Below are 25,885 nucleotides of genomic sequence, written 5' to 3' on the forward strand. Positions count from 1 at the left end.
ACTGTCGATCTTTTGTGTTGAAGATTACCTTAACAAACATAACCATATCCCATACTGCTTTAACCAGGATGATGTCTGACCGACACTGTCGAAGTTGTTTGTAGTCAGGGAAACTGACTTCGAACAGATTGGCTGTTTGTTGAAGCTTAGACATCTCATTCTCCAAATGAGCTACTACAAGATTCATCTACATGCAAAAACAGATAAAGGACATTTATACATGCACATCTAAACAAAGAATGTAAGAATAAAACCTATTTAAAACATACATGCTCACTCAGGCATAAAAGAAAGAACCTTGTCAATGAGTTTGTACGGCTCCTGCAGGCTGATGAAGAATATGGACTCGGTGCGGAACTGTTCCCTGAAATCATGCTGTTTAATCTAGGAAACAAACTAAAGATGCTCAGAAACATCACAACAATAGGATTTTTTTTCCACTGGAAAATTGAAATAAATTGGTCTTAAATATTTAAATTAAGCTTCAATACTGGATTTCTTATTGATGCAAGCTTAAAAAGTTCATCATGCTGATGCTTTATCATTTTGTGTAGTTTTCTATTCACAGTTTTTACTGATTTCAACCTCTCACCTCAAACTGAACACACTTCCTGCGGATGACAGCCACTTCATTGGCCTGGAGAGGAGCAACCTCATGTTTTACTGTAAATGCCACCTTCTTGAGATTCTTCCATTTCTCTGGCAAGGACTGTGAAACCACACGGGTATGTGAGGCAGTATAGTGTAGACAGAAAATTATACAGCTGAATCAGATGCATGTAAGTGAAGTTACCTCCAACAGTATGTAAACCTGCTCAGGTAGCTGTTGGTTGTAGGTTTTGAGCAGGTTCGAGGTGGCTTTGAGGGGTTTGAAATGCTGCTCTGTGCTCAGCTGACGGTCTCTGATGGCCATCAGGTGACTCATGATGTCCACCAGTTTGCCATAATCCCCATCGGTTACAGTCTTTGCCAAACCAATCTCGGTATTCTCAATAAATGATCCCAGCTCTTTAACACTGAGACAGAAAGATGTGACTAGTCATAGTCAAGCTACATTAACATAATCGTTGTACTTGTTGTAAAATGCTTTGCACTAGTATGATTGATTGGATAGGAAATCAATAATACAAATATTTCAGTCATTTGTAAGGCAATGTCTGAATAAATATTACCTTGCAATAACATGGTTCAGTAAGTGTTCTTTAAACATCCAGCTCCATTTCTTAATGATGTTCATCAGAGACATTTTGAAAGGTTTTATGTCCACCTGAAACCAGCCACAGAATACTCTCTTCTCCTCTAACACGCATACCTTCTCGTAAAGATCCTCAAACTCACTGATCTAATTAGAAATCAGTGAGAGAGAAAAAGAAATTAATAAATCATAGTTAATCCAATGGCCTTTGCATACCGGTGTAATTTGTTACGCTAAGAAAATTAGGTGTTTGCCCATTTTCCTATCATTTTTTTTTTTTTAAAGGTAATTGAGAGATTAAATATATAAAGTCAAATTGTCATAAAGGTGTATTAATAAGAAATATTTACTAAATCGTAAAGTCACAATATTTTTTTTTTATTAGATAAAAACAGGCTTCTATAATTGTCATGTATTTAAATCCCAACAAAATATATATTTTAATCCTAACTCGATGACTCGCAGATACCTGTTCTCTGAAATTCTGCAGTTTGGGCGGATTCTTGGGCAGCTCATAATCCGCATAAAGTTCCGCCTCCTCAGCAGAGAGGGCGTGTCCATAGAGCAGAAACTGCCTCATGAACTCCACCCTGTCTCCGGTCCAGAGATAACGATAGGAATCAAAGGAGTGTTGGAATTCTTTGACTTTAGCAATGGCCACACGTGCACGGTATCGCACCAGCTGAGCCAACTCCACCAGCTCAGGTATCTCATCCATATCCGACTAAATAACAGACATAGTCAGATGTAAGTCAAGTCATAAAGAATAGTTTTAGATCTTTACAGAAATCACCAGATGGTTTATCAGGCTTCACTGGGAAAACCAGTAATTATCTGTTGAACTTCAACAGTACAGTGCTATACCTGGTCTAATTAACATTTAAACTAAAATGATCCTACCTTGTAAGTGTCAGACTGTTTGTTCTTAGCCACTCTTTTGATGAAAGAAGCCATTTGAAAAATATCTGACACCATCTGGTCAATGATATCATAGAAGTTTCCCTTCTTGGAGAAACTGAGCGAGGGGTGAAAGATCATGTCAGAGGTGAGGGTCAGCTGAACTTCAAAGAGGGGAGAAATGTGGAGCGCTGGGTCTGTGTTCTCAACTAAGTACTGCAAGGAACATCGAACAGCACTGCAGAACCCAGTAAGGATGCTTCTGTCCACATGTTCTGTGTAGCACTGCCAAGCCTCTGAGTCCAAATCAGCACCAAGCAGCTCAGCATTCTCCTGAAGAGCAAAGCAAGAATCAGCTATTAATACAATTCCGCTAGAATAGATAACCTACAATTTGAATAATGAATAAATGTTTGAATTAATGTGAATTTCAGGTGTTCAGTTCCAGTGGGATTTAAATATAGATTTCACCATTTTGTTCATGTCATAGCTAAATATAGACAACAGTAATCCATATGAATCCAGTCCATCCAGGAATACATCATTAAAGGTATTTTAATTAAAAGTCCTTTCCACACCAAATGCTGGCCTATAATCCATAACAATGCTTACGCCAGTAAAAAAAAGTCTGTCATCAGTTGTCCTTTCACATCAAAATCCACTGACATATTTGTTTTCATGTATAAACCGTGCTTGATCTGTGTGTATTTCTGATTCAGATGATTTATCCACTGAAAGAATGCAATATTACGGATAGCGGACCCATATTTTAGCCAGAAGCTAACGTTTGAAGTTAAAAACACCTTAATGATAGATTTGTTTATTTCAACCACATAGAATTTCCACTTCACGAGACATTAAATGATGGACTGGAGTCATGGGGATTACTTGTGGATTACTGTGATGTTTTCATCAATAGTTTGGACTCTCATTCTGACGGCACCCATTCACTTCCCTCCTTCATAGTTTTAAAGTTTGTCCCTCTCAATGTGTTGAATCAAGCAGTGAAACCAACACCTGCACAAGCTCATGTATCTTCTCTCCTGTGCGAGCGATGAGGGCATATTGTCGCTTGAAGTTCTCCTCTACATCGGTGAGGTTGAGTAGATTGCCACTCCGATTAGTCCTACGAGTAATGCAGGCAGAGTGACTGAAAACTCCCATCAGCCCCTGCAGTTTCTCCAAGTTAGCCTTGCTCTTCTGGACACGCTCCGACACACCACGTACCAGATCACATGTGCTACAAGCACACAAAGAGTATACTGCATGTTGGCACCTTCCCACAGTAGACCAATAAGACTACAAATTTAGACTTTTTGGATTTGCTAAAAACAATATGAGTACATATCTGTTACCTCTTAATGTAGTCAGCAAGGTTTTCATCACTCCACTGCAGTTCCTTTAACGCTGGCCTTAAGGTACACCTCGCTTGCTCCAGCTCAGATTCCACCAAACGCAGCTCAACAGCCAGAATTGTGCTGTGTAGTTTATTATACCACTGAGTGATCTGGAACAGAGTACTTGTGTACTACACACACACATACAGAGGGAGAGAGGAACAAAAGAAGGTTGAAAGGAGGGAATAAACAAATCTAATTTCTTATAATGGTGCAACTTGTTACTCAAACATAAAGGCACAGATGACCACATGCATTCTCACCATGTGAAGCATTTCCCGTTTAGAGTACAGACTCATAGCAGCCTTGGGAATGCTGTGGTTCTTCAGTATTGCAAGATACTTCACTTCCCTCAAAACAGATGTCAACTAAAACATCAACATCATATGAGTGTTTCAAAGTGTTTGCCGCACACAAGTGAGCTAAATCTTAAACAAACACATTAAGCAATTTAACTAAGTAACTGACTGACTAGCTAACTAAATAAAGTTTTGATTTCGATTTCTTTATGAAGTTTCTGAATCGTCCAAATTTTGGTAAAATGGACTTTCACTGAATGGACAAAAACCTCTCAGGTTGCAAAAATAAAAACAAATAAAAAATTAAAACTACATTCGCGTTTTAAAAATGATTGAAGATGAATGATTGAAGATGACTGAAATTTTGATTTAAAAAAAGTAAAACATATACATGGATGACATGCTTTTAATATTTAATTAATCTTACTCAATGCCGACTTTAATGGTGAAAAGTCTAAATGAATCACCCCCAAGACTCTATGACAATCAGGCCACTAGTTAGCTCACTTAGCCAAATTTAAGAATAATAAAAATAAAAGGGAAATCTACATATAGTTAAATATATGAGTTTGTGCATTTGTCTTACAGCAGGGTTAAAGTTCAAGCTGTACAGGCTGCTCTCCTCATCCAGAATCAGCAGTGGTTCATTCAGATGTGTGTGGCACACCTCATCCAATCCAACACTCCAATTAGCATAGACTTCCTCATCCATCTGATCCAGAACCTCTAATACACACTCACACACCTGCAACACCTGCTGTGCCTCAGGACTGTCTAACGGCCTAACACATACAGAATACACCAGACATTGTCAAAAATGGCACAAGAAGCAACCTTTTGTGTATTTGTGTGAGTCCTATGATTATGTTGAGGTAAGCTTGTTTACATATGTGTAAGCTGGCTTAGTTTACTGCGGTTCGACAGGATCCGTTCTCTGAGTTCTTGGGACCATTTCAGGTTACCAGCAACGGCTGGCATGTTTTTACCAAGGATGGGATAGCCGTTCCTCATCTGCACCAAAACACAAACAAACAACAGCACAGAAGTCTGTAAGTATGCTTTTATCCAAAGAGCCTTGCTTAAGGGCATATTATTATGAAAACAAGATATTAATTTTGAGTAACTTATATTTAAGATGCAACATTACTAGTTACTTTTACCAGTAGAACAAACTCCAAGCCCCATAGTTCAAAACAAAAAAACAAGTGCTCCTGTAGCTCAATTGGTAGAGCATTGCATTATCAAGCGTTGGGGGTTCGATTCCCCCGGAACATGATAGGTAAAAATTGATAGTCTGAATGCACTGTAAGTCGCTTTGGATAAAAGCGTCTGCTAAATGCATACATTTAATTAATTTAATTAAATTTAATTTAACAACAGATTCATAAAGCTTTCGAAGCTTCATGAAGCAGGGTTTCAAATTCTAGTTTCCAATAATGATAATAAAAAATACAATAAAAATCACAATTTGTCAAATTTTTGCCCACCGAACCCCAGCAACTCATAAATCCTAATTTGAAAAACACTGCTTCATTCTCTAATTATTAGTCACACAAACCTTCTCCCTCTGGGTTTCCAGGATGCGCTGACAGAGATTGACCTCCTCCTGGAACATGACCAGCAGCTGAGAGTAGTTTGGAGCAAAATGCTGGTGAACCTTCGGCCTCTCCAGCAGAGTGCCAAACATCTGCAGGAGCTACAAACACAGGCTTTCAATGTTAAAGACTTAGAGACAGGGTTTTCTCACACACTGAACTAAATCATGACAATAATAAATCTTGTGTTTTGCTGTCTGTTCATTCAATACTAAGCACGTTTGTTTGTTTGTTTGTGTGTGTGTGTGTGTGTGTGTGTGTGTGTGTGTGTGTGTGTATGTGTGTGTGTGTGTGTGTGTGTGTTTGTGTACATGATACCTTAAAAGCAGACTCTAGGCCTGGGGAGTGTTGGAAGGCCAAGTTTATTACTGTCCCCAGTCTCTGGTCAAAGTCTCTGTTCTGTTCCATGAATCGATTATAGTCGTACACAAACTCCTGTATATATATGGTGAAATATATGATTTTCTTTCCTTTTTCCAAAAACTAAATCGTCTTATTTATTATGTGTAAATTATATTTAAAATATATTTAAAATAGAAAACAGGTATTTAACATGATAATAATATTTCACAATATTACAGTTTTTACTGTGTTTTGGTGAGCACATGGTACTTTCAAAAACAAAACAAAAACCTTGGTTTAAATCTTTGTAGTGTATTTTTGTGTAGATATGGTAAAACCTTGTTGTTGTAGTCGAGTGGGTCATATTTGCTCTCTCTAAGAGTTCTCCAGCTGTCCAGGAACTCATCATTCATGCTGTACACCATATCACTGAGAATCTTCCCCCGAGAGCTGCCCAGCTCAATCCGTTCCAGCTTTAAAAAGTCCAGAGCTGAGGCAAACAACTCCTGAAACAGGGACGCACACACAGATTGGGCAGATTATTAGCAAAATGATTAATAACTAGTTCACTTTATTTATTTTTTTTGAAGGAAAATAAATACAGATTTTCACACCATATCTAATATAACCAAAGACCTACAAGGTATGCAATAAAAATAAAAAAATAAAAGGGAAATGACTGAAGCCAAGTCTGTGTGCGCACACCTCAATCATGCACAGTCTCTCCATGATGCAATCAATGCGGTGAAACACAAGCTCAGAGGGAAAGTCCCAGGGTTTGACTGTAAGTCCTGGTTGGTTGTAGGGCCCAGTGGGTGTCAGATTGTCCCGGTGCTGCTGGAAACTGCGCTTGAATGCCCAAAACACCTGGATGGCCTTCTGAACCCGGTCCATACCCTCCTCTAACTCCATTTTGAAGAGTTCCTCAGGAATCAGATACACAGAGGCCTGTAGAACCACATGCACATATTATACAAACATTATACAATCAATCATCATAATTTAGATCATTTAATCAAATGAGCAAGCACACCTTGTCAATGAGTAGGTTGCAGAACTCTGTGAGTAGTATGACGATGCGCGGTGGGCGGCAGTAGAAGTGAGAATGTGTCCAGATGAGAGCGAGTGTGTGAAAGAGAGCTGGGATCAGAGGCTCCAGATCAGTGAAGCTCTGCTCCTCGAATGCAGCTATGGGCCGCCGCAAGGTCCTCAAGTGCAGGTCTATGTCCTCTGCCTCCATCACCGCTAGAAAATCATCGAGTCGACAGTTCATTTATTGTATGTGACATCTGAACCTACAAGCTTTCACTTAACAGCATAGATTTTAACTAGGCCACACTAAAATAATAAGTATAATGCAGTTTACATCAAAATCACGTTAGAACAAGAGTGTGTGTCCACATTTCAGATGTGATTACCGTGGTTTACTTTTTGAATAATGTCGTAAAATGAAGCATAATAACTGCTTTTGATCCTCTGCAAAATTTCCAGCACCTTATCAACTTTTGGGTTTTGCAGCTGCAAAAATAAACCAGAGTTGGATTTAGTTTAAATTCATTCAATTTAAACATTAAAGTACATATAAAAATTAGGTTGTGATAAATACATGTATATATATATCCAGATACCAGATAAAAAATAAAAAAAAACTGATAAACCCTGACTTCAGTATATTTAATATGTATGTGTGTGTGTGTGTGTGTGTGTGTGTGTGTGTGTGTGTGTGTGTGTGTGTGTGTGTGTGTGTGTGTGTGTGTGCTTGTGCATGTGCGTGTGTGTGAAAATATATAAATAAATAATAAACACCTGCTCCTGGATTCCTAATAAGTTTTCTTTCTGTTTAGTCCAGAAAATAAGCTCCACTGTGGGACCTGGGTGGTCCCCCTGGTGCAGGAGCTTAGACGAGTCCCGCTGCAGCACAGAGCCCATCAGTCGACACCACTGAATCACCATGGTCTCAATAGAGTACAATAGCCCCCTATCGATCAAACAGCTGTCTGAGCTACAAACACACACACACACACACACACACACACACACACACACACAAATGTTACATGATATCACAAGCTTGGTAAATGTTTGATCAAATGATGAATGATTGACACAGTGTTCATGTTCATACCTGAGTTGGTGCTCATCTTTTCTCTCCACACACAGTGGCAGGGGCAGTAACGTTCGACCTTGAGCTCGCCCTCTCAGTGTGACTGCTTCACTGAGCAGATGCTCAAGGTGTCTACAAATGTCCTGACCGACCACCCGGGGCCAGGCAGACTGATTCAGGGGACTTCCCAGCACTGTGACCAACACCTATGAACATATGCTTTTTTTTATTTTGTGGAATAGGGATAGGGTGGCATACCTTCAATGTTGTTTTTATCAAGCAAAACTATTAAAAATCAATTTTGTTAACTGAAATTAGGCAGAAATAAATAATAGCCTTAAAATCTTCAGTGTTACAAAATATAATTAGAAAATTTAACCTTAGAATGTTGCTTGGCAACTAACTGCAATACAATAAGTTTAAGATGAAGTTCTAAAATGACTAAAATTAAGAAACAATTTAGTTAAATAGAAATGTAAAAAAGAACATAAAATTACAAAAAAAGTAATAAAATTATAACTGAAACTTGAATTAATATATAAATTAAAGCTTATTGGAAAAAGCTATAAATACCATAATAGAATATACATAATACTAAAATTACAATGCCTCCAAGTAATATTGCCCAAAGACCAGTAATGTTATGTAAGTACTAATCAAACATTTAACAGACAGTTCTAAAGCTACCAAGTTAAGCTTGAGCCAACCCTAAACTAACGCTAAAATGCTACTTTATCTAATTTTTCCATAAACGTATGTTTATTGCTTTGCAATAAATCAGACATTATAAATGAAATTGAATGATAATATAATAAAATATGTCATGCGTTAAAGTTCAAATATGATTTTATAATATCTTACAAAGTATAAGCTAACCTTTTTAGTTGTGTTTACCTGAGAGATGAACACGGGAGCGTGGTCCATGGGTTGTGCCGCAACCTCTCCGAGCCAGAGCTGGGTCCTAAAGGTGGTTTTGGAGATGACTCCCTTCTTTTTTTTAAAGACACACAGAAGCTTGGTCCACCAGGGAGAGGAGCTCTTTTGGGAGGAAAAGACGGGCGTAGTGCTTTCAGAAGCGAAAGCACTCGAAACAAGTGATGACTTATTTCGAAAACCAAAAGCCAATCAGTGCACTGAAACCGAGAGACAATTGCAGAAGAAATGCTACACGGCATCCTAATGCCACACTGAGAGCAAAGCGAGGGAGCCTGAATTTTCTGTTAGTCAGAACACTGAAGATGAGTGTGTATGAGTATATTTGATATACTCACCTGTTCATCTCCTGCATGAAGAGTTCCTCCTGGTCCCACGAACAAAACGAGATACTCTCGCCAGCCCTGATCTAAGAAATCAAGCAAAGTCCTCTGGTTCTCCTCCAATCCAATAAAACGGTTCCATTTGTCAGTTTTGAGTCGTAGAATGGTGAAGGCCTGTTCCCTGATGAAGTCCACACGCTCATCAGAGATGGCACTCATCTTCACCTGCTCCATTGGAACTCGCACACCGGCCTCAGCCATGCTGAGAAACAAAAAGGAGGAGGAAAACAGCTCAAGCCATACAGTCCAGTGGAGAATTGTACATTTACCAAAACCTGGTATCAAACCTCTCACCTTCTACCAGGTTTCTGAGCCTAGTGTTTTTCATCAGTATCTTTATCTTTCCATTATTAAATGATGCAATGGCTTTGTGTGGTCCCATCCGCTGGGTCGCTCTTTGCCTTCTTTGACTTCTCCAGTGAGGGAGAGAAACTGAACTCCTCCTGTAGAGTCAGGTCCCTATGGCAACGGGGTCGATGGCTTTTGTGTATCTGAACCCACGTTATATGAGAGAAGCACACACCTGGTGCTAATGAAACCTGAGTGTGGAATGGAAAAGCCAGCAAGAGTGTCAGGCACATAGACACTGTAGAACCTGATACTCACACATTTTAAAATGATCTGATGCACAATCTTTCATGTAATACACATATATTTTAAAATCAATTTAAAGATCTGAAGCACACTTAGAAGAGAAATTGAAATAATGGCCACTAAAAACTACCGCAGACTGTGACCCTCAAACTCACATCTTTAAGAGAAGGACACTGTCCTCTATTGATGCCAAGGTTTATGGCCATAGTGGTTTTTAAATGAACAATGAAACGTTCAGTCAATAGGTGGCAGTAAACCATATAATCCAACATCTTCATAACATCATAAAAGATATTCAGTCTTAACCATGTGAAGCCTGACACATGAAAGATTTCATTTAATAGAATCATTTATCTAAACAAATGTGGAAAAAATCTTTAAAAAATCGTCTCTATATGCATTTTGCTAAACATGATATAGAAGCTCACAATCGAGGAGGAATAAAACACGTCAGTTTTATTCAGAGGCCCACGATAAACAAAAATAGCTAGATGAATGCAGTTGCCAAATTTTTATATAGCCAGAAAGAATATTTTGATAGCTTGTAATGTAAATTAACACTCTCCTTATAACTATAGCCTATAGCAGATTACTGCCATAAAATATAAATATCTATTTTCACCAAGTATTTTCCTAATGATAGTGTAACAGTAAGATAATATTTCGATACTTAGTTTTATAATCAAAGCTCTGTAGTTTTTATTTGTGGGGCAAAACATATAATACAATTCAATACAGTAAAAATTAACAGTGATGATGTATATGACAGTCACATTTTACCATGATTTTTTATTGATATATATATATATATATATAATATATATATATATATATATATATATATATATCAATGGATAGTCAAATTGCTGTCCAAAAAGTATTCATCATGAAATATTACTAACAATGTAAGTTACTTAACATTCACAAAAATTAGTAAAAATTTCACAGCAAAAAAGGCATGTCTACCACAACCTGAAAGACTATTTTAGAATTTTCATTTGCAAAAAGTATAAACTTTCAATTGGTCTACAAAAGGCATACAGAAGATTGTGTACAACAGGTTTTTCCATTTAGAGGTCTTCGAAATTTGCATATCAAATATGACACAAAAGGCTTTATAGGGTTAATGAATGGGGGATATGTGGAATTTTACTAATTCCATTCTATTTTACCAGTTCTCACTACTCCTTAAGTATAAAGTATGTATAGAGTGCACAGGATGTAAACTTGCTTACATTTTCCAAAATGTGCACAATACAACAGAAAACACTGCGCACAACTACACTACATCCTGATGTAATAGCAAAATTGTATTATCAAATGTATGTTAATCCTTTAATTTTATTCAAATGAAAAGATACTATATTTTACACAAAATATATAATTTTATTTCCATAAAGATAACTGGTTTGCTGACTGAAACATGCAACAGAATGATGACAACAAAGCAAACCATATTGTCCCATAATGCCTGCTGTATCCAGCATATAGTAAGCTAGTAGAATTCCATTCCAAACAGCCTAGCTGTATTACAGAATACCACACAGTATATACTGTATACAGCCTACTGTGTTATGACAAATGCTTCAATCAGCTGTATGCTTCATCAATGTTTAATTCAGTGAACGGTGTCAAGGTATCTCAGAAATATAAACAATTATTTTGCATTTCATCTTCGATTTCATAAAAATGTGTCCAGCCATGTAGAAATGTAGGACTTTTTTAAACTTTAAATGTTAAGATTAGGCTGAACACATTGAATTGTGGGCAACAATGAATATACCCAGCACAGTGTGCATTGAAGTTCTGCAAAGTAAGGCATCCAGGCATTCTGTCATCCACATACTGTGCACAGTATACACACTATAATCAATGGGAATAGTTGTATGGCAGTATGCTATTTGAAATAGCCAATATTTTGAGGTATTAATTTTCTCATTCAGTTCATACATACATACATACCAACACCAGAATTTTAAAGCATTTAGAAACAAATTTTTAGTTATGAAGTCATAGGAAGGTTTCCGACTTTAATTGTGTTGCAATTGAAAAAGAAAAAAAAAAGTTGTACAAAAGTAACATCAAATTGTACACATTTAAAAGGTAATCAAAATGAGGAGTCTTTGATACAACAGAATCAGTATTAGACTACATAAATTGTGGCTATAAACAGCTTGGGGCTGAAGAAAAAAAAAGGAAGATACATTATGAATGTTACAGGGATAATCTGGAGAGCAATAAGAGCAACGATACAAGAAAAACTGTTTATTACACGATTGTTTTACTCTGCCACCTGATGTCTTGTTGAGTTGCATGTGGGTAGCAGAACAATGAAATCAGAAGATCCTTGGACAAGATCCAGAGGACATGTGACCGAAAGCACAAAGACCACTAACATGACACCAAATAAAAATTGAAGCAAGAGTGAAGACACATTTGGACAAAGGCCAGCCGAGAGGAAGGAGGATAAAATTGGACAGATCATGAGTAAGTCTCCCTCACAGCAGACTGTGTCCTTCTCCTGCTCTCATTCTCACAGAACACTCTCACGCACACACATCCTGGCTTTCCATGTACCATAACCTCCATTACACAATCACACGCTCTAATGATCGTCCCCTGAACACATATATGAGCTAAAGTAAAAACACATGCAACTCCAGCATATTATACTACAGATTATGATACAAAATAAGGCATTTCCGTGTATGTACTTGTGTATGAGCGCGAGTTCATATGAGCATGTAGATGCATACACGTGTGCGTGCATGCATGTCTCTCTCAGTAGAAACTGGAAACACATTTAATGTCATTTTTTTGCCTTGTTTGTACAAAAGACTGCTATTGAACATAAATGGATAAGTCACTTAAAATATATATATTTATAATATATATATAATTTTTTTTATCATATATATATATATATATATATATATATAAAAATTGATAGTGAAAAGCAGACGAGCTTGAAAGTGGGCATGATTTTGGTCACTCCATGACCTCGCTGGCAGACACGGTGACCAACTGGAGCGGGAGGTCGGAGTTTGAAAGAAGGTCCTGGGTGCCAGCCTGCTGTAGATTGGTGAGGATGAGAGTGGCACCACCCCCTGTGATGATGGTGTCCGAGGAGGCAGCAGCATCAGTTTGACTTGCCCCAGTGTTGGAGTTTAGCCCTTTTTTGTTCTGGTGAGTTTTAATGTGTTTGGCCAAATGGTCGCTGCGCATGAAACGTTTTGAGCACTCTGGGCACACAAACTTCTTCTCTCCTGAAAAATAAGTGGAAAACAACAAATCAATATACAACTACTGGAACTAGAGAAGCAAACTAATTTGACAGTGTTAGATAGTCATGTATAATCGGTCCAAATGAAATATGATGTACTTCTTCCAGTGTGCCCGTACCCGTGTGTGTTCTGCGGTGACGCTGGAGTTCGTCGCTGCGGGTGAATCTCTTTCCACAGTAACTCCACGAGCAAATGAAGGGTCTTTCTCCTGAATGCCAGCGCAGGTGAGCTCGGAGGTGAGATGTCTTCCCATATACTTTACCGCACCCTGGGATATGACAAATGTGTTGTTTCTTCTTTCCCATACTTGAACCTCTGAAATTATACAAGTGTGTCACAAAAAAAAAAAAAAAAAAAAAAAGGTATTATTCAGCTGTTAGAACAGGATTTGTCCCTCTGCATCAACATATGCATTACCTTCCTCCAGCCTCTTTGCAGTTGGGGCAAGTGCAGGCTACTCTACGTAGTCTCTTTCCCTCCAGGCCTGTCCCCTCCTTATCCTCCTCAACCAACCGCACACGCAGATGTGACAAATCACTGGTGTTCAGGGTGGAATTTGGCCAGTCATCTGACTCCGGCTCCTCTTTAATTTGAATATCTGAACAAACAGAAACGGGAGAATCATCAAAACCTATTTAAAGACCATCAAGAAAGTTCCCAAAATAAAACAGTTACATACACTTTCAACCAATGAATTCCCATGACTTTAAGTCATTAACTATATAAAGAAGTTTCATAAAAACAGTTGCACTCACAAAAAGTTGTTTTTTCTTTTAAGAGAAGAATAAATATTTATAACAACATTCAAGTATTACATTTCTATTTCTATGAAGTATCTTTGTAAATATAAAGAATGTTTCTGCATACCTGAGTGGCTTTCTGCGTTCTGGTCTTGCTGGTACTGGCCAACAGAATTGACTGTGACTGTCTGAAGGTTCGGGATCTGTCCCACTGCGCCCGTGGTGCCAGTTTGCCCGAGAGAAAGGGTCTGCACAGGGGCAAGGGTAATTTGAGGGGATGAGACCCCACTAGCAGCCGGCAGCTGTAGATTCTGCAGGTTCTGAACCCCTTGAACTTGGAAGGTCTGCCACTGGATCTGGCCGGTGGGAGAGACGGTTTGGGCTTGGATCAGAAACGTACCAGCATTCAACAGCTGCACGCTTTGTAGTGTCTGTGCCGCTCCATCCGCCGTCTGCGCTGTTAAGAGCTGCACCATCGGTTCACCACCAGCCGTGTGGTTCTGCTGGATGTAAGATGGATCCTGCTGCCCGGCTGATACAGCAGTGGCTTGAGTGAGAATGCCAGTCCCGTCTATCGTCTCAGGGAGCGACGTCGTCGTAGAAGAAGTGGTGGTTGGCACAAAGGCATTAGCGTTATCGTCGTTGGCATTAAGTGACTCTGTGCATTTGCTGTCTCCCTGGTTTTCGCTTGTTGAGGTGGTGGGACCAGTCATGATGAGCTGGCCATCCGCAGTAATGCTTGTAGCTATGGTCTGAGCACCAGCCAACCCCAAAGACTCAAGATCCACGTTACTCAAGCTATTTATCGGCACTAGCGTGATGTTGCCCGGCAGCCCTACATTAGCAACAACCTGGCCCTGTGCGCCAAACCCCGAGCCAGCCAGTGAGATGGTGGGAATCTGCTGCATGTGCCCACTTTGACTCAGTAGGCCCTGGAGGTCATTAGCATTGGTTGCTGTAGCAATGCCCTGCGTCCCATCCGGAAGGATAGTAATGTCAGTACCCAGCGTGCTTCCATCTGCAGTGGGTGCAGCATAGCTTAGTGATGCCCCATCTGTCCCCTGCAGCTGAGGGATGACCTGATACTGCACCCCATTGGCACCAGTGCCATCTACCCCCGCAGTTACAAAAACGGGCTGGGTCTGCCCTGCCATAGTCTGTAGTGGCACCACATACTGCCCGTTGCTGCCCAGAAGTCCTCCGCTGGGTACCTGCACTACTGCTGGCTCGTCTTTCACTGAGCCCACAGACGTGAGAACCTCCCAGCGATCAGAGGAGCCAGTCAACTGGATGGCCGTGAGGTCTGTGGTCTGCTGTGAGGTGGAGATATTACTAATTATTATATTTGTTTGTTATATATTATAGCATGTTAAACAGGACTTAAACTCACAAGATGAAACAGTAGTAGCAATAGATCTTTTCTTCCATATTGTATAATACATCTGAGTGTAATATATTATCGGAATAGAAAAAAATTAAAAGGACAGGGACTTATCCATCGTTTTTTAGTTGGGTGTTGCACAACAACAACAACAACAACAAAAAGAGAAGCAGATGAAAGAGAGCTTGCAGGGGTGGGTTTTGGGGAAGTCCTAAATGGGACACCACAGAGAAGTATGTTGCTTTCACCAGAGTATTCAGATATGATAACTTGATTAGTACAGTACTAGGTCAAAGCATTAAACTTTTACAAAACAATAAACTTGAAATTTATAAAATTAAAAATATGCACGTTTTAAATTGTTAAACAATGGGATCTAGAACACGAATTTTAAAAACAGAATTTTAATTTCATGTCTACTTTAATCTTAAGAGATGTGTTATTCAGGACTTTAGTTTAGTTGTCTTTTTAATAGCGAACATTAACTTCTTTCAACGGCGGTGCATCCGCCAGATCTATATCATTTCAAAAGCCAAGAGCAAAATGACAAAATGTTACTGAGAGCTTCTGTTTAACAGGTCTGTGCACGCGACCGCTCCAGGGGGAATGGTGGAGCTGTGGAGGATATGTGACAGCCTCGGCAGGGGTGGAGGCTTTCCCCGGCGGAGGGGTCCTCCCCTATCGTGGGGGTGACCCGGGATCACCGCAGGTAAAGCGGGCAAGGCGACGGTGGCGAGTCTGTCCGACCCACAATGGGCGGGTTTAAAAGGGTAAGAAAGTGGGTGGCCGTACAAAGCGAAGGCTCACAGGAAGTGTTCGACTTTTCCCCTATTTTTAAAACGTGTGAACTTCACCAAAACACCACAACACCCCGCAAGACAGCGCCGGGGAAGCGACAAACCAACAGGGGGATTCCATACCTGGTCATGAGCGCCGCTGGCCGGCTGCAGAAAGTCGCTCTGACTGCTGTCCACGTCCAAGGCAGCCATTTCCTGCTGTTTGGCTGACTGTTCTGGGGCTACGGAGACACAGCGAGAGAAAAAACTCAAAACAAATTCACGCTCAACGAACTCCCACCTCGAAAAGGCGGAGATTAGCCGCCAAACCGCCTGGAATTCAAACGAATCAGGCGGTTCTTTTTACTTTCGCGTTGCCTGAGCAACAGTCTTTTCGAATGTTTACTTTGTTAAAGTGAAGCTAGCTGGCTAACGGTTAGCGTCGCTGCTGAGAAAGATTAAATACTGAGCTAGCTCGCTTTGCTAATGGTTCTCCAAACTCACCGGCGGTGATGTGCTTCGATCGGGCTAAGTGTTACGTACCAGTCATAGCGTGAAAAGGTAAAAAATCGGAGGTTTATCTGTTCATTTAAACTCCCAACATGATTGTTTTAATCAAAGGCGGGCTGTGATCGGAGATTCGGGTCGATTTTTTTCTTATTTTTGATTGACGGTGCGGGAAACACAAAGGGTGGGGCTTCGGAGATTACCAGTGAAATTTGCGTTACGTAAACGGAAGACCCGCCTTTCTTCTACGACGTGATTGGCCGCGTGATTCGATCCCCTGGACGCGGAGTGGTCAAAGCCAGACGTCTGTCAATCTCGTGGCAAGAGCGTTTCCTGTTTGTTGTTCGTTTCGCAGCAGCTGCGGAGAGTCTTTGGAAGTCTAGCTGGAATTGTTGACGTATGGCAGGAAGTTAGTTGCAACTCCGATGGCCTTCACACTACTAGACGTATTGTGAAACATTCAGTACAGTGTCAGAACATTGATGTACAGTCAAATTAAAACGTTTCACGAAATATTTTATTTTTCACACAATGTGAAAGATTAGACTAAGATGTTTGCTACGTATATAATTTAACTAGTTTCGTTTTGATCCACAGTGCAGCCCTGATAAGTATCGCGTGCCCGAGTTTATGTGTCGGTTTAACCACCTGAGTAAACAGCGCTTTGAGGAAACAGCTGTGACTCCGGATGTCCTTAGGGGCCAACTGTATCATCATAGTAATCTACCGCCTCATACAGTTCATCTTTCACTTGTCCTGTACTCATTAACATCACAATTACATTTTATATGGCTGTTTTGAGCAATTTGATAATATCGCCAAGTCTGAACAATTCGTCCTCAAAATGTTCTTTCTCAGAAAAGTTTTACTTTGTAAAAAGTCGTTTAACCTCTTCAACCGGGTGTCTCCTGTCCAGCCAGAATAACCTAAATCAAGTTTCTACATTTAAGTTAATATACAATAAATAAATGAACTTTAAAACCCTCTATGGCTCATAACTATGTAATTATATATTACATAGTTATGAGCCATAGAGGGTTATAAATAAGTAATAATGTATCTAGTCAGAAACAAACAAATTCACAAAGAACTGCATAAAGTTACAATTATTGTTATGAATAAAATAATATACATAACATTAATACTAGCCAATTAAAAAAAAGTTTGGGGAATTTATGTTAAAAAACAAACTGCTACCACAAGTCTCTGTATTCTAGTCGCATCCAGATCTCAAATCTACCTACCTAACTCACCACAGTAAGGATTAAACACCATCAATGTCAGTATATTTAAAAGCAATTACAAAGTTAATGAAGTAGAAAACAATAAAACACACTTTCAATCTTTGGTTCTACTTTCCAGCCACGCTGCTTTAAGTCTTGGATGGTTTGGCATTCTCCGTCTCTGGTGTTGGGCTCCTCCGTCTGGCAACCCATTTCACGACTTGTCTTGGGCTGACAGTACAGACATAGATTAATTTTAACATTTATAATATCAAAAGCATAAAACAAAACAAATAAACTTATTTTCACGGTTTTCCCTTAAAGCAATGTAATAAGCCAATCATGGGTCATCAAATAAGTTCATATCAGCATGCTCTTACATTGTCTCAAACTAGTTACATGACCAAGCTAATATTCACAACAGCATTCAACCATACTAATACTATTTTTGGAGTATGCATATGTGCCCTATATGGAAATGTTTTGTAATATGCATGGGTGAACTACAATAGTCACCCAAAAAAAGCAGTACACAATAGATCATATTGCAAATACTGTATACTGTAATGCAATGCTCATCTTGTCCTTCCATTTCTCATTCACACTTAAAAATAACGTTTATGCAAATTAAACAGGTTCTTTCATGATTTAACTGGAGGGCACAATGAATTTTTCACATGGACAGCTTTTTTGCCTTAAAATTATCATTGAAAAACTGCATTTCTTATTTACTTGCATTATCTTTGTATAATATAAAAATTAGTTTGATGATCTGAATCTTTAAAGTGTGAAACATACAAAAAATAAAATAAAAAAATAAAACCAGGAAGGGGGCAGAAACCTTTTCACAGCACTGATTATAGATATCAAATATATCAAAACAATATAGGTCATTTTTTTTTGTTAAAAACTTAGCATATGGTGATAAAAGTTCATTATTTTCGATAATGTAATGATAAAAATTAAACTTCATATATTTTAGATTCATTGCACCACACCAACTGAAATATTTCAGGTCTTTTATTGTTTTAATACTGATGATTTTGGCATACAGCTCATAAAAACCCAAAATTCCTATCTCAAAAAATTAGCACATTTCATCCGACCAATAAAAGAAAAGTGTTTTTAATACGAAATAAAGTCAACCTTCAAATAATTATGTTCAGTAATGCACTAAATACTTGGTCGGGAATCCTTTTGCAGAAATGACTGCTTCAATGCAGCGTGGCATGGAGGCAATCAGCCTGTGGCACTGCTGAGGTGTTATGGAGGCCCAGGATGCTTCGATAGCAGCCTTAAGCTCATCCAGAGTGTTGGGTCTTGCGTCTCTCAACTTTCTCTTCACAATATCCCACAGATTCTCTATGGGGTACAGGTCAGGAGAGTTGGCAGGCCAATTGAGCACAGTAATACCATGGTCAGTAAACCATTTACCAGTGGTTTTGGCACTGTGAGCAGGTGCCAGGTCGTGCTGAAAAACGAAATCTTCATCTCCATAAAGCTTTTCAGCAGATGGAAGCATGAAGTGCTCCAAAAATCTCCTGATAGCTGGCTGCATTGACCCTGCCCTTGATAAAACACAGTGGACCAACACCAGCAGCTGACATGGCACCCCAGACCATCACTGACTGTGGGTACTTGACACTGGACTTCAGGCATTTTGGCATTTCCTTCTCCCCAGTCTTCCTCCAGACTCTGGCACCTTGATTTCCGAATGACATGCAAAATTTGCTTTCATCGGAAAAAAGTACTTTGGACCACTGAGCAACAGTCCAGTGCTGCTTCTCTGTAGCCCATTTCCTGCACACGCCTGTGCACGGTGGCTCTGGATGTTTCTACTCCAGACTCAGTCCACTGCTTCCGCAGGTCCCCCAAGGTCTGGAATCGGTCCTTCTCCACAATCTTCCTCAGGGTCCAGTCACCTCTTCTCGTTGTGCAGCGTTTTTTGCCACACTTTTTCCTTCCCACAGACTTCCCACTGAGGTGCCTTGATACAGCACTCTGGGAACAGCCTATTCGTTCAGAAATTTCTTTCTGTGTCTTAGCCTCTCGTATTGAGGGTGTCAATGATGGCCTTCTGGACAGCAGTCAGATCGGCAGTCTTACCCATGATTGCGGTTTTGAGTAATGAACCAGGCTGGGAGATTTTAAAAGCCTCAGGAATTGCTAGGAATTTTGGGTGTTCATGAGCTGTATGCCTAAATCATCAGTATTAAAACAATAAAAGACCTCAAATATTTCAGTTGGTGTGCAATGAATCTAAAATATATGAAGTATAATTTTTATCATTACATTATGGAAAATAATGAACTTTTATCACAATATGCTAATTTTTTGAGAAGGACCTGTACATATCAAACACAAAAAGCAACAGTGACAAATGGTAGAAACATTGTTACTCACACTTGTGTGTTGCGACATTACTGTCGGTTCCAATATAGACGGCACTGCATCATTTTTAATTTTCAGTCTCTCTGAAAAGCCTGCATCAAACTGTGACTTGTTTGAAAATGAATCCGCAGTAAAATGAAGCGAACAAATAAACAGTGTCTTATTGACGTGATCTGGAACGGCATCCAAAATAAAATTCATCCACTCTTTCCTAATGTTAGGATCACAAGGAAGGCAATGCAAAGACTGTGTTTTCCCACAGCTTGGCACTGCACAACGTCTTGCTATCCTCGGAGGCATCTCTATCCTTTTGTTGCTCAAGTAATCCTTTTTCCAATTAAAGCTTTACCTAAAGAAAAAGAAAAAATAATGAAAGAAGCCAATTCACACTGACGTTAAAGTTAACTGGCAAAATAGCTTTCAGCCAAAAAGTTATTTTGTCTTGAGGTACATGAAATAGATCTTCAGTTAAAATGGTCTCCAAACCCCTTACAAATATGTTTTGTAAGCTCTTGATACAATTAAAATAAAATAAATAAAGAGAGACAGTTCATTCTTTATCTGCAATTTAATGCACAAATATTTTAGGTCATATTTCAATATCAAAAAGTGGTGTGGAAAATACTTTGATAGCTTTGTTCCCCTGCTGGTGCCGATACAGGATGGCTGCCTCCGTGACGAGCTCCGCATATATTTTTGTGTTTTTGTTAGTTTGTCCTGTCTTTAGTTATATTCCTGCCATCAGTTTCACCAGGGAAGAACTGCTGAACATTCGGCAGAACGCACCACAAGATGTTTTTCCGTATTTCAATTATTCAGATGTTTTAGTGAACGTTGTTATCGGAGGAGCGGCGGCGCTGATCAAACGCTTCAGGACGCGCAGACGGGGGAAGCGAGCGGGAGCGCTCGTCAGACTCAGGAAGCGCGGATTTCGAACGCCGTTGCCTAGCATCCATCTGGCAAATCTCCGCTCTCTACCCAACAAAACGGACGAACTCCTTCTGCTCTCTCGGACAAATAAGGATTTCACACACTCTGCTGCTCTGTGTTTCACGGAAACCTGGCTGAATGACACCATACCGGACAGCGCGCTCCATCTGCCGGGATTTCAGCTGTTTAGAGCGGATCGTGAATCAGAATCCACTGGGAAATCGCGCGGCGGTGGGACATGCTTTTACATCAATGAACGGTGGTGTACAGATGTAACTGTGTTAAAGAAGACGTGCTGCTCAAATCTCGAAACACTCTTCATTAACTGCAAGCCGTTCTATTCTCCGCGGGAGTTTCACTCGTTCATTCTGGTCAGTGTTTACATCCATCCTCAAGCGCATGTGAGCTCAGCTTTACAGAAACTCGCTGATCAGATCACAGAGACAGAACAACAACACCCTGACTCTGTTTTAATCATTCTCGGGGACTTTAATAAAGCCAATCTGTCCCGTGAACTGCCAAAATACAGACAGCATGTTACATGTCCCACAAGAGACAGTAATATATTGGATCACTGTTACACCACAATAAAGGACGCATTTCACTCTGTTCCACGAGCAGCTTTGGGACGTTCTGATCACCTTCTGGTTCATCTTAAACCGTCCTACAGGCAGAAACTAAAATCAGCTAAACCTGTATCAAGGACTGTAAAAAGATGGACTAATGAAGCAGAGCAGGATTTACAATCTTGTTTTGACCTCACTGATTGGAGTGTTTTTGAAGCTGCTACCAGCGATCTGGATGAACTCACAGAGACTGTAACATCATATATCAGTTTCTGTGAGGATATGTGTATTCCTACAAAGACTCAACTAATTTACAATAATGACAAACCGTGGTTCACTGCAAAACTCAGACAGCTCCGTCAGGCCAAAGAAGATGCTTACAGGAAGGGGGACAATGTCTTGTATAAACAGGCTAAATACACATTGGAAAAGGAGATCAAAGTGGCAAAGAGGAATTATTCTGAAAAAATAAGGACTCAGTTCACTTCCAACGACTCCGCATCAGTGTGGAAAAGTCTAAAGAAGATCACCAATTACAAGACACCACCCCCCAGCACCGTAGAGAATCAACGACTGGCAGACGATCTGAACGAGTTTTACTGCAGGTTTGAAAGAACACCCATCACCTGCCCTGAACGCCTCCCCACAAAACCATTCACACCCTTCACAACTCCTGCAACCAGCCCTGAATGCCTCTCCAAACTACCGTTCACACCATTAACAGCTCCTGCAACCCATCCTGAACACCTCTCCAATCAAGCACTCTCACCATTCTCACCTCCTGCATCCCCCCTCTCCCCCACACCTGCAATTCAGATCAGCGAGGATGCGGTGCGCCAGGTCTTCCGGAAGCAGAAAAGGAAAAAAGCAACAGGCCCAGATTGTGTTACACTAGCCTGTCTGAAATCCTGTGCTGACCAGCTGGCCCACATCTTCACACAGATCTTCAACAGATCGCTGAAGCTGTGCGAAGTCCCTTCATGCCTCAAACGCTCCACCATCATCCCCATCCCTAAGAAACCCAAAATTACAGGACTAAATGACTACAGGCCTGTGGCTCTAACGTCTGTAGTCATGAAGTCATTTGAAAAACTGGTGCTGGCCCACCTGAAGGACATCACTGGGCCCTTGCTGGATCCTCTTCAGCTTGCCTACAGAGCAAACAGGTCTGTGGACGATGCAGTAAACATTGGACTGCATTATGTTCTGCAACACCTAGACAGACCGGGGACTTATGTGAGGATCCTGTTTGTGGACTTCAGCTCGGCCTTCAACACGATCATCCCAAACCTCCTCCTGCCCAAACTAAATCAGCTCTCCGTGCCCACCTCCGTCTGTCAGTGGATCAACAGCTTCCTGACAGACAGGCAGCAGCTAGTGAGGCTGGGAAAATACACATCCAGCACCCGTACAATCAGCACCGGAGCTCCCCAGGGCTGCGTTCTCTCCCCACTGCTCTTCTCCCTGTACACTAATGATTGCACATCTAAGGACCCCTCTGTCAAGCTCCTGAAGTTTGCAGATGACACCACACTCATCGGCCTCATTCAGGACGGTGACGAGTCTGCTTACAGACAGACACATTGACTCCATCGTAAAAAAGGCCCAGCAGAGGTTGTACTTTCTCCGCCAGCTGAGGAAGTTAAACCTGCCACAGGAGCTGCTGAAACAGTTCTACTCCACCATCATTGAATCCATCCTCTGCACTTCAGTAACTGTCTGGTTCAGCTCAGCTTCTAAACCTGACCTCAGAAGACTACAGAGGGTAGTCCGGACTGCTGAGCGAATCATCGGTACAACCCTCCCATCTATTCAAGAACTGTACTTATCCAGAGTGAGAAAAAGGGCTGTCAAAATCACTCTGGACCCCTCACATCCTGCACACTCCCTCTTTGAACTGTTGCCATCTGGTCGACGCTACAGAGCACTGAGCACTAGAACGACCAGACACAGGACCAGTTTCTTCCCTCAGGCAATCCATCTTATGAACAGCTGACAATAATGGCGAACACACTACACTTATATTTATATACACACACACTTTATTTATCTAACACACATACTTAGTATACACTTAAATTTTGCACACAATATATATGTACATACATAACTTCACTTTGTAATATACCTGCCTACAATTGTCATTTGTATATTGTCATTCACTGTCTACATATTTGTATTTTTTATTCTTTTATTATGTGTTTTATATTCTGTCGCTGTCATTCTGTTGTACTGCGGAGCTTCTGTCACGAAAACAAATTCCTCGTATGTGTAAACATACCTGGCAATAAAGCTCATTCTGATTCTGATTCTGATTCTGTGTTCATAAAATTGTTAAGGGCCAAACTGACCCCCATTCATTTCCATGCAATTCACCAAAAGTTAATGCTATTAAATACAATAAAGAATCATGTAAAGACAGAAATCGTTATTATAGCTTTTAAATTACTAACATTTTCATTTAGTGTAAATAGTATTTATTAAAAAAACACTTGTGAGGTTATACGCTTTTAAGTGCTGCAACAGTTTCAGTAAACGAAAAACCCAAAACATTTTCTTACTTTTAAATTCAAATTGATGAAGAGAATGGTCTTTTAGATGGTTCTGAAGTCTGCCTTAAATTTAGTAAATTCTCATGTAATTTTAAATTATAGACTTTGACGAGCTACAATAAACAAAAGTGTTTTGTGTGTGTGTGTGTGTGTGTGTGTGTGTGTGTGTTTTACCCTACTGTTTTTTTAATGTTGGTTTTTGGCCAATTGCATGAAAACCATTGTGGGAAATGATGTGTACAGCCTTTCTAAAATGCAAATGTTCATGGACCTAAATTGACCGAAGTGTCAAGAAAAAAGGTAGATTGACCAGTATTTCAAGCAAACCGACACCGAATATGTCAAAAACAAACCACCAAACAAGTAAACTTAACAAGAGAAAACTTTTAGCGCCAAAGAGTTTTAGCTTTAGTATAAGATTCACAGATATTTCTTATACGTGACATTTAACCGCAATCCCACCACCTGCAGCAAAGTCTAGCTCTGACAGGGTCACAGGGAAGCCGTGCTTTTAAACGAAATAAGCCTCGCTCCGTGCCCCATATAATACAAATAAGGCATGCTATCAATGTCTTTGATTTTGTGTAAAACGATTTAGTGCTTTAGTGTTTGTTCTTATACAATAATAGTACCAGCTGTCTAATGTTTCGTACAGCGTTGAGAATTACTACGTTACACCCGCAGCACCGCACTGTTGAACTAAAGCTCCACTGTACAATGTTTTGGCGCTCGTCCGCCTACGTCATTAACCTGCGTCCAAATAGTATATTTGGAATAGCATTCTCAAAAACGAAAAGACATTAGTTGGCTCGTTTATTGATTCATTAAATTGCCAAGACAACTGATTTGAATTCTTTGTCAAAGCAATGTATTTGTGCATTCTGATGCATGCATATTTGCTTTGATTCAGCATTTGATTGCAAAATAAGGCATAAAAGCCAAGCAGGGGCACTTGTGGTATAACTTACCAAGCCCATCGTCACCGTTTCCTCTTTTAAACGCAGGTTATGTTTCTTGAGAAAGCCCATTTTCATCTGTTCATAATTCGGGAAGCTCTCCTTCGTTAAATGCTCGTTGCACACAAACAAGCCGGTGTTATCGGTGACTTGATGGTCAGCCCAACTCTTCTATAGCCAGCGTTTAGCTATTTCAGCGTTGCGAGGGAAGCAATGCAAATGCTGCTTGTTTTGGAACCATATAAAAGCACATTTTCGACCAATGCTCCTAAATGGTCGATTAAAATCCGTCTGTCAATCAAAATATAAAACCACGCCCTCTCTCGAGTATTAGGGGAGGTACTTAATTGACGCAATGAAGTACAAATCATAAAAATTAAATCAAACAGCAAATAAATGCTAAAAATTGAATTCTACAAAATATTTGTTTCTCCTGAATGCTGAATGCTCAGTTAGATTGTGCAATTTATTTGTTTAGTTTTGGATAAAAATGACCTTAAATCAACGGTTAACTACACATATATAATTGTTGTTTCACTGCAGTGAAAGTATTGAAGCCTGTTCTTAATTTAAAAAAAAAAACTGTCACAGTTCAGACTTTAACACAATTCAGACTTTCTTGTGATTAATTCTTTTGTGTTGCTGCTACTGAATTAAAAATAAAGTTATGGCAACATTTTGTCACAATACTGACTTTTTTTCCGTGATCGCCAAGTTTATATATTTCAATATAAAAAATATTAACTTATATTTACTTACAAAAACCCTGAATTAGGAGATAGAAATATGCAATTACCTTTAAAAAAAAATTTTATCCTGTTGCATAGACAGCTTCCATAA

At 39.8% G+C, this 25,885-nt stretch overlaps 1 protein-coding gene across 3 annotated transcripts; it reads right to left on the reverse strand.

Annotated features, from left to right (window-relative positions):
- Positions 1 to 11,734: 11,734 nt before the first annotated feature.
- LOC113092691 (transcription factor Sp3-like) lies at positions 11,735 to 25,350 on the reverse strand. 3 transcript variants are annotated; one of them, XM_026258399.1, is made up of 8 exons: positions 25,058 to 25,350; positions 20,054 to 20,390; positions 17,764 to 17,881; positions 16,065 to 16,162; positions 13,891 to 15,076; positions 13,441 to 13,621; positions 13,142 to 13,338; positions 11,735 to 13,005 (listed from the first exon to the last, which is right to left on the reverse strand). In XM_026258399.1, exons 2-8 carry the CDS (start codon positions 20,339 to 20,341, stop codon positions 12,728 to 12,730), a joined length of 2,346 nt encoding a protein of 781 aa, XP_026114184.1. In that variant the 5' UTR covers positions 20,342 to 20,390; positions 25,058 to 25,350; the 3' UTR covers positions 11,735 to 12,727. The 3 variants fall into 3 exon arrangements, with proteins under 3 accessions (XP_026114184.1, XP_026114185.1, XP_026114186.1); XM_026258400.1 differs by lacking the exons at positions 17,764 to 17,881; positions 20,054 to 20,390; positions 25,058 to 25,350 and adding an exon at positions 16,464 to 17,357; XM_026258401.1 differs by lacking the exons at positions 17,764 to 17,881; positions 20,054 to 20,390; positions 25,058 to 25,350 and adding an exon at positions 16,425 to 17,357.
- Between the last annotated feature and the right edge of the window lie 535 nt (positions 25,351 to 25,885).

Source organism: Carassius auratus, chromosome 6 (genome assembly GCF_003368295.1).
Source record: "Carassius auratus strain Wakin chromosome 6, ASM336829v1, whole genome shotgun sequence".
NCBI classification, from domain to species: Eukaryota; Metazoa; Chordata; class Actinopteri; order Cypriniformes; family Cyprinidae; genus Carassius; species Carassius auratus.

Excerpts from the sequence above, each read along its gene's own strand:
- LOC113092691 (XM_026258399.1), bottom strand. The coding sequence starts at position 20,341 with ATGCCTCCGAGGATAGCAAGACGTTGTGCAGTGCCAAGCTGTGGGAAA. Across the intron at positions 15,077-16,064 it reads CCAGCGGCGCTCATGACCAG|CAGACCACAGACCTCACGGC; the intron begins GTATGGAATCCC and ends TCCACCTCACAG. Across the intron at positions 13,339-13,440 it reads TGCAAAGAGGCTGGAGGAAG|AGGTTCAAGTATGGGAAAGA; the intron begins GTAATGCATATG and ends GTATAATTTCAG.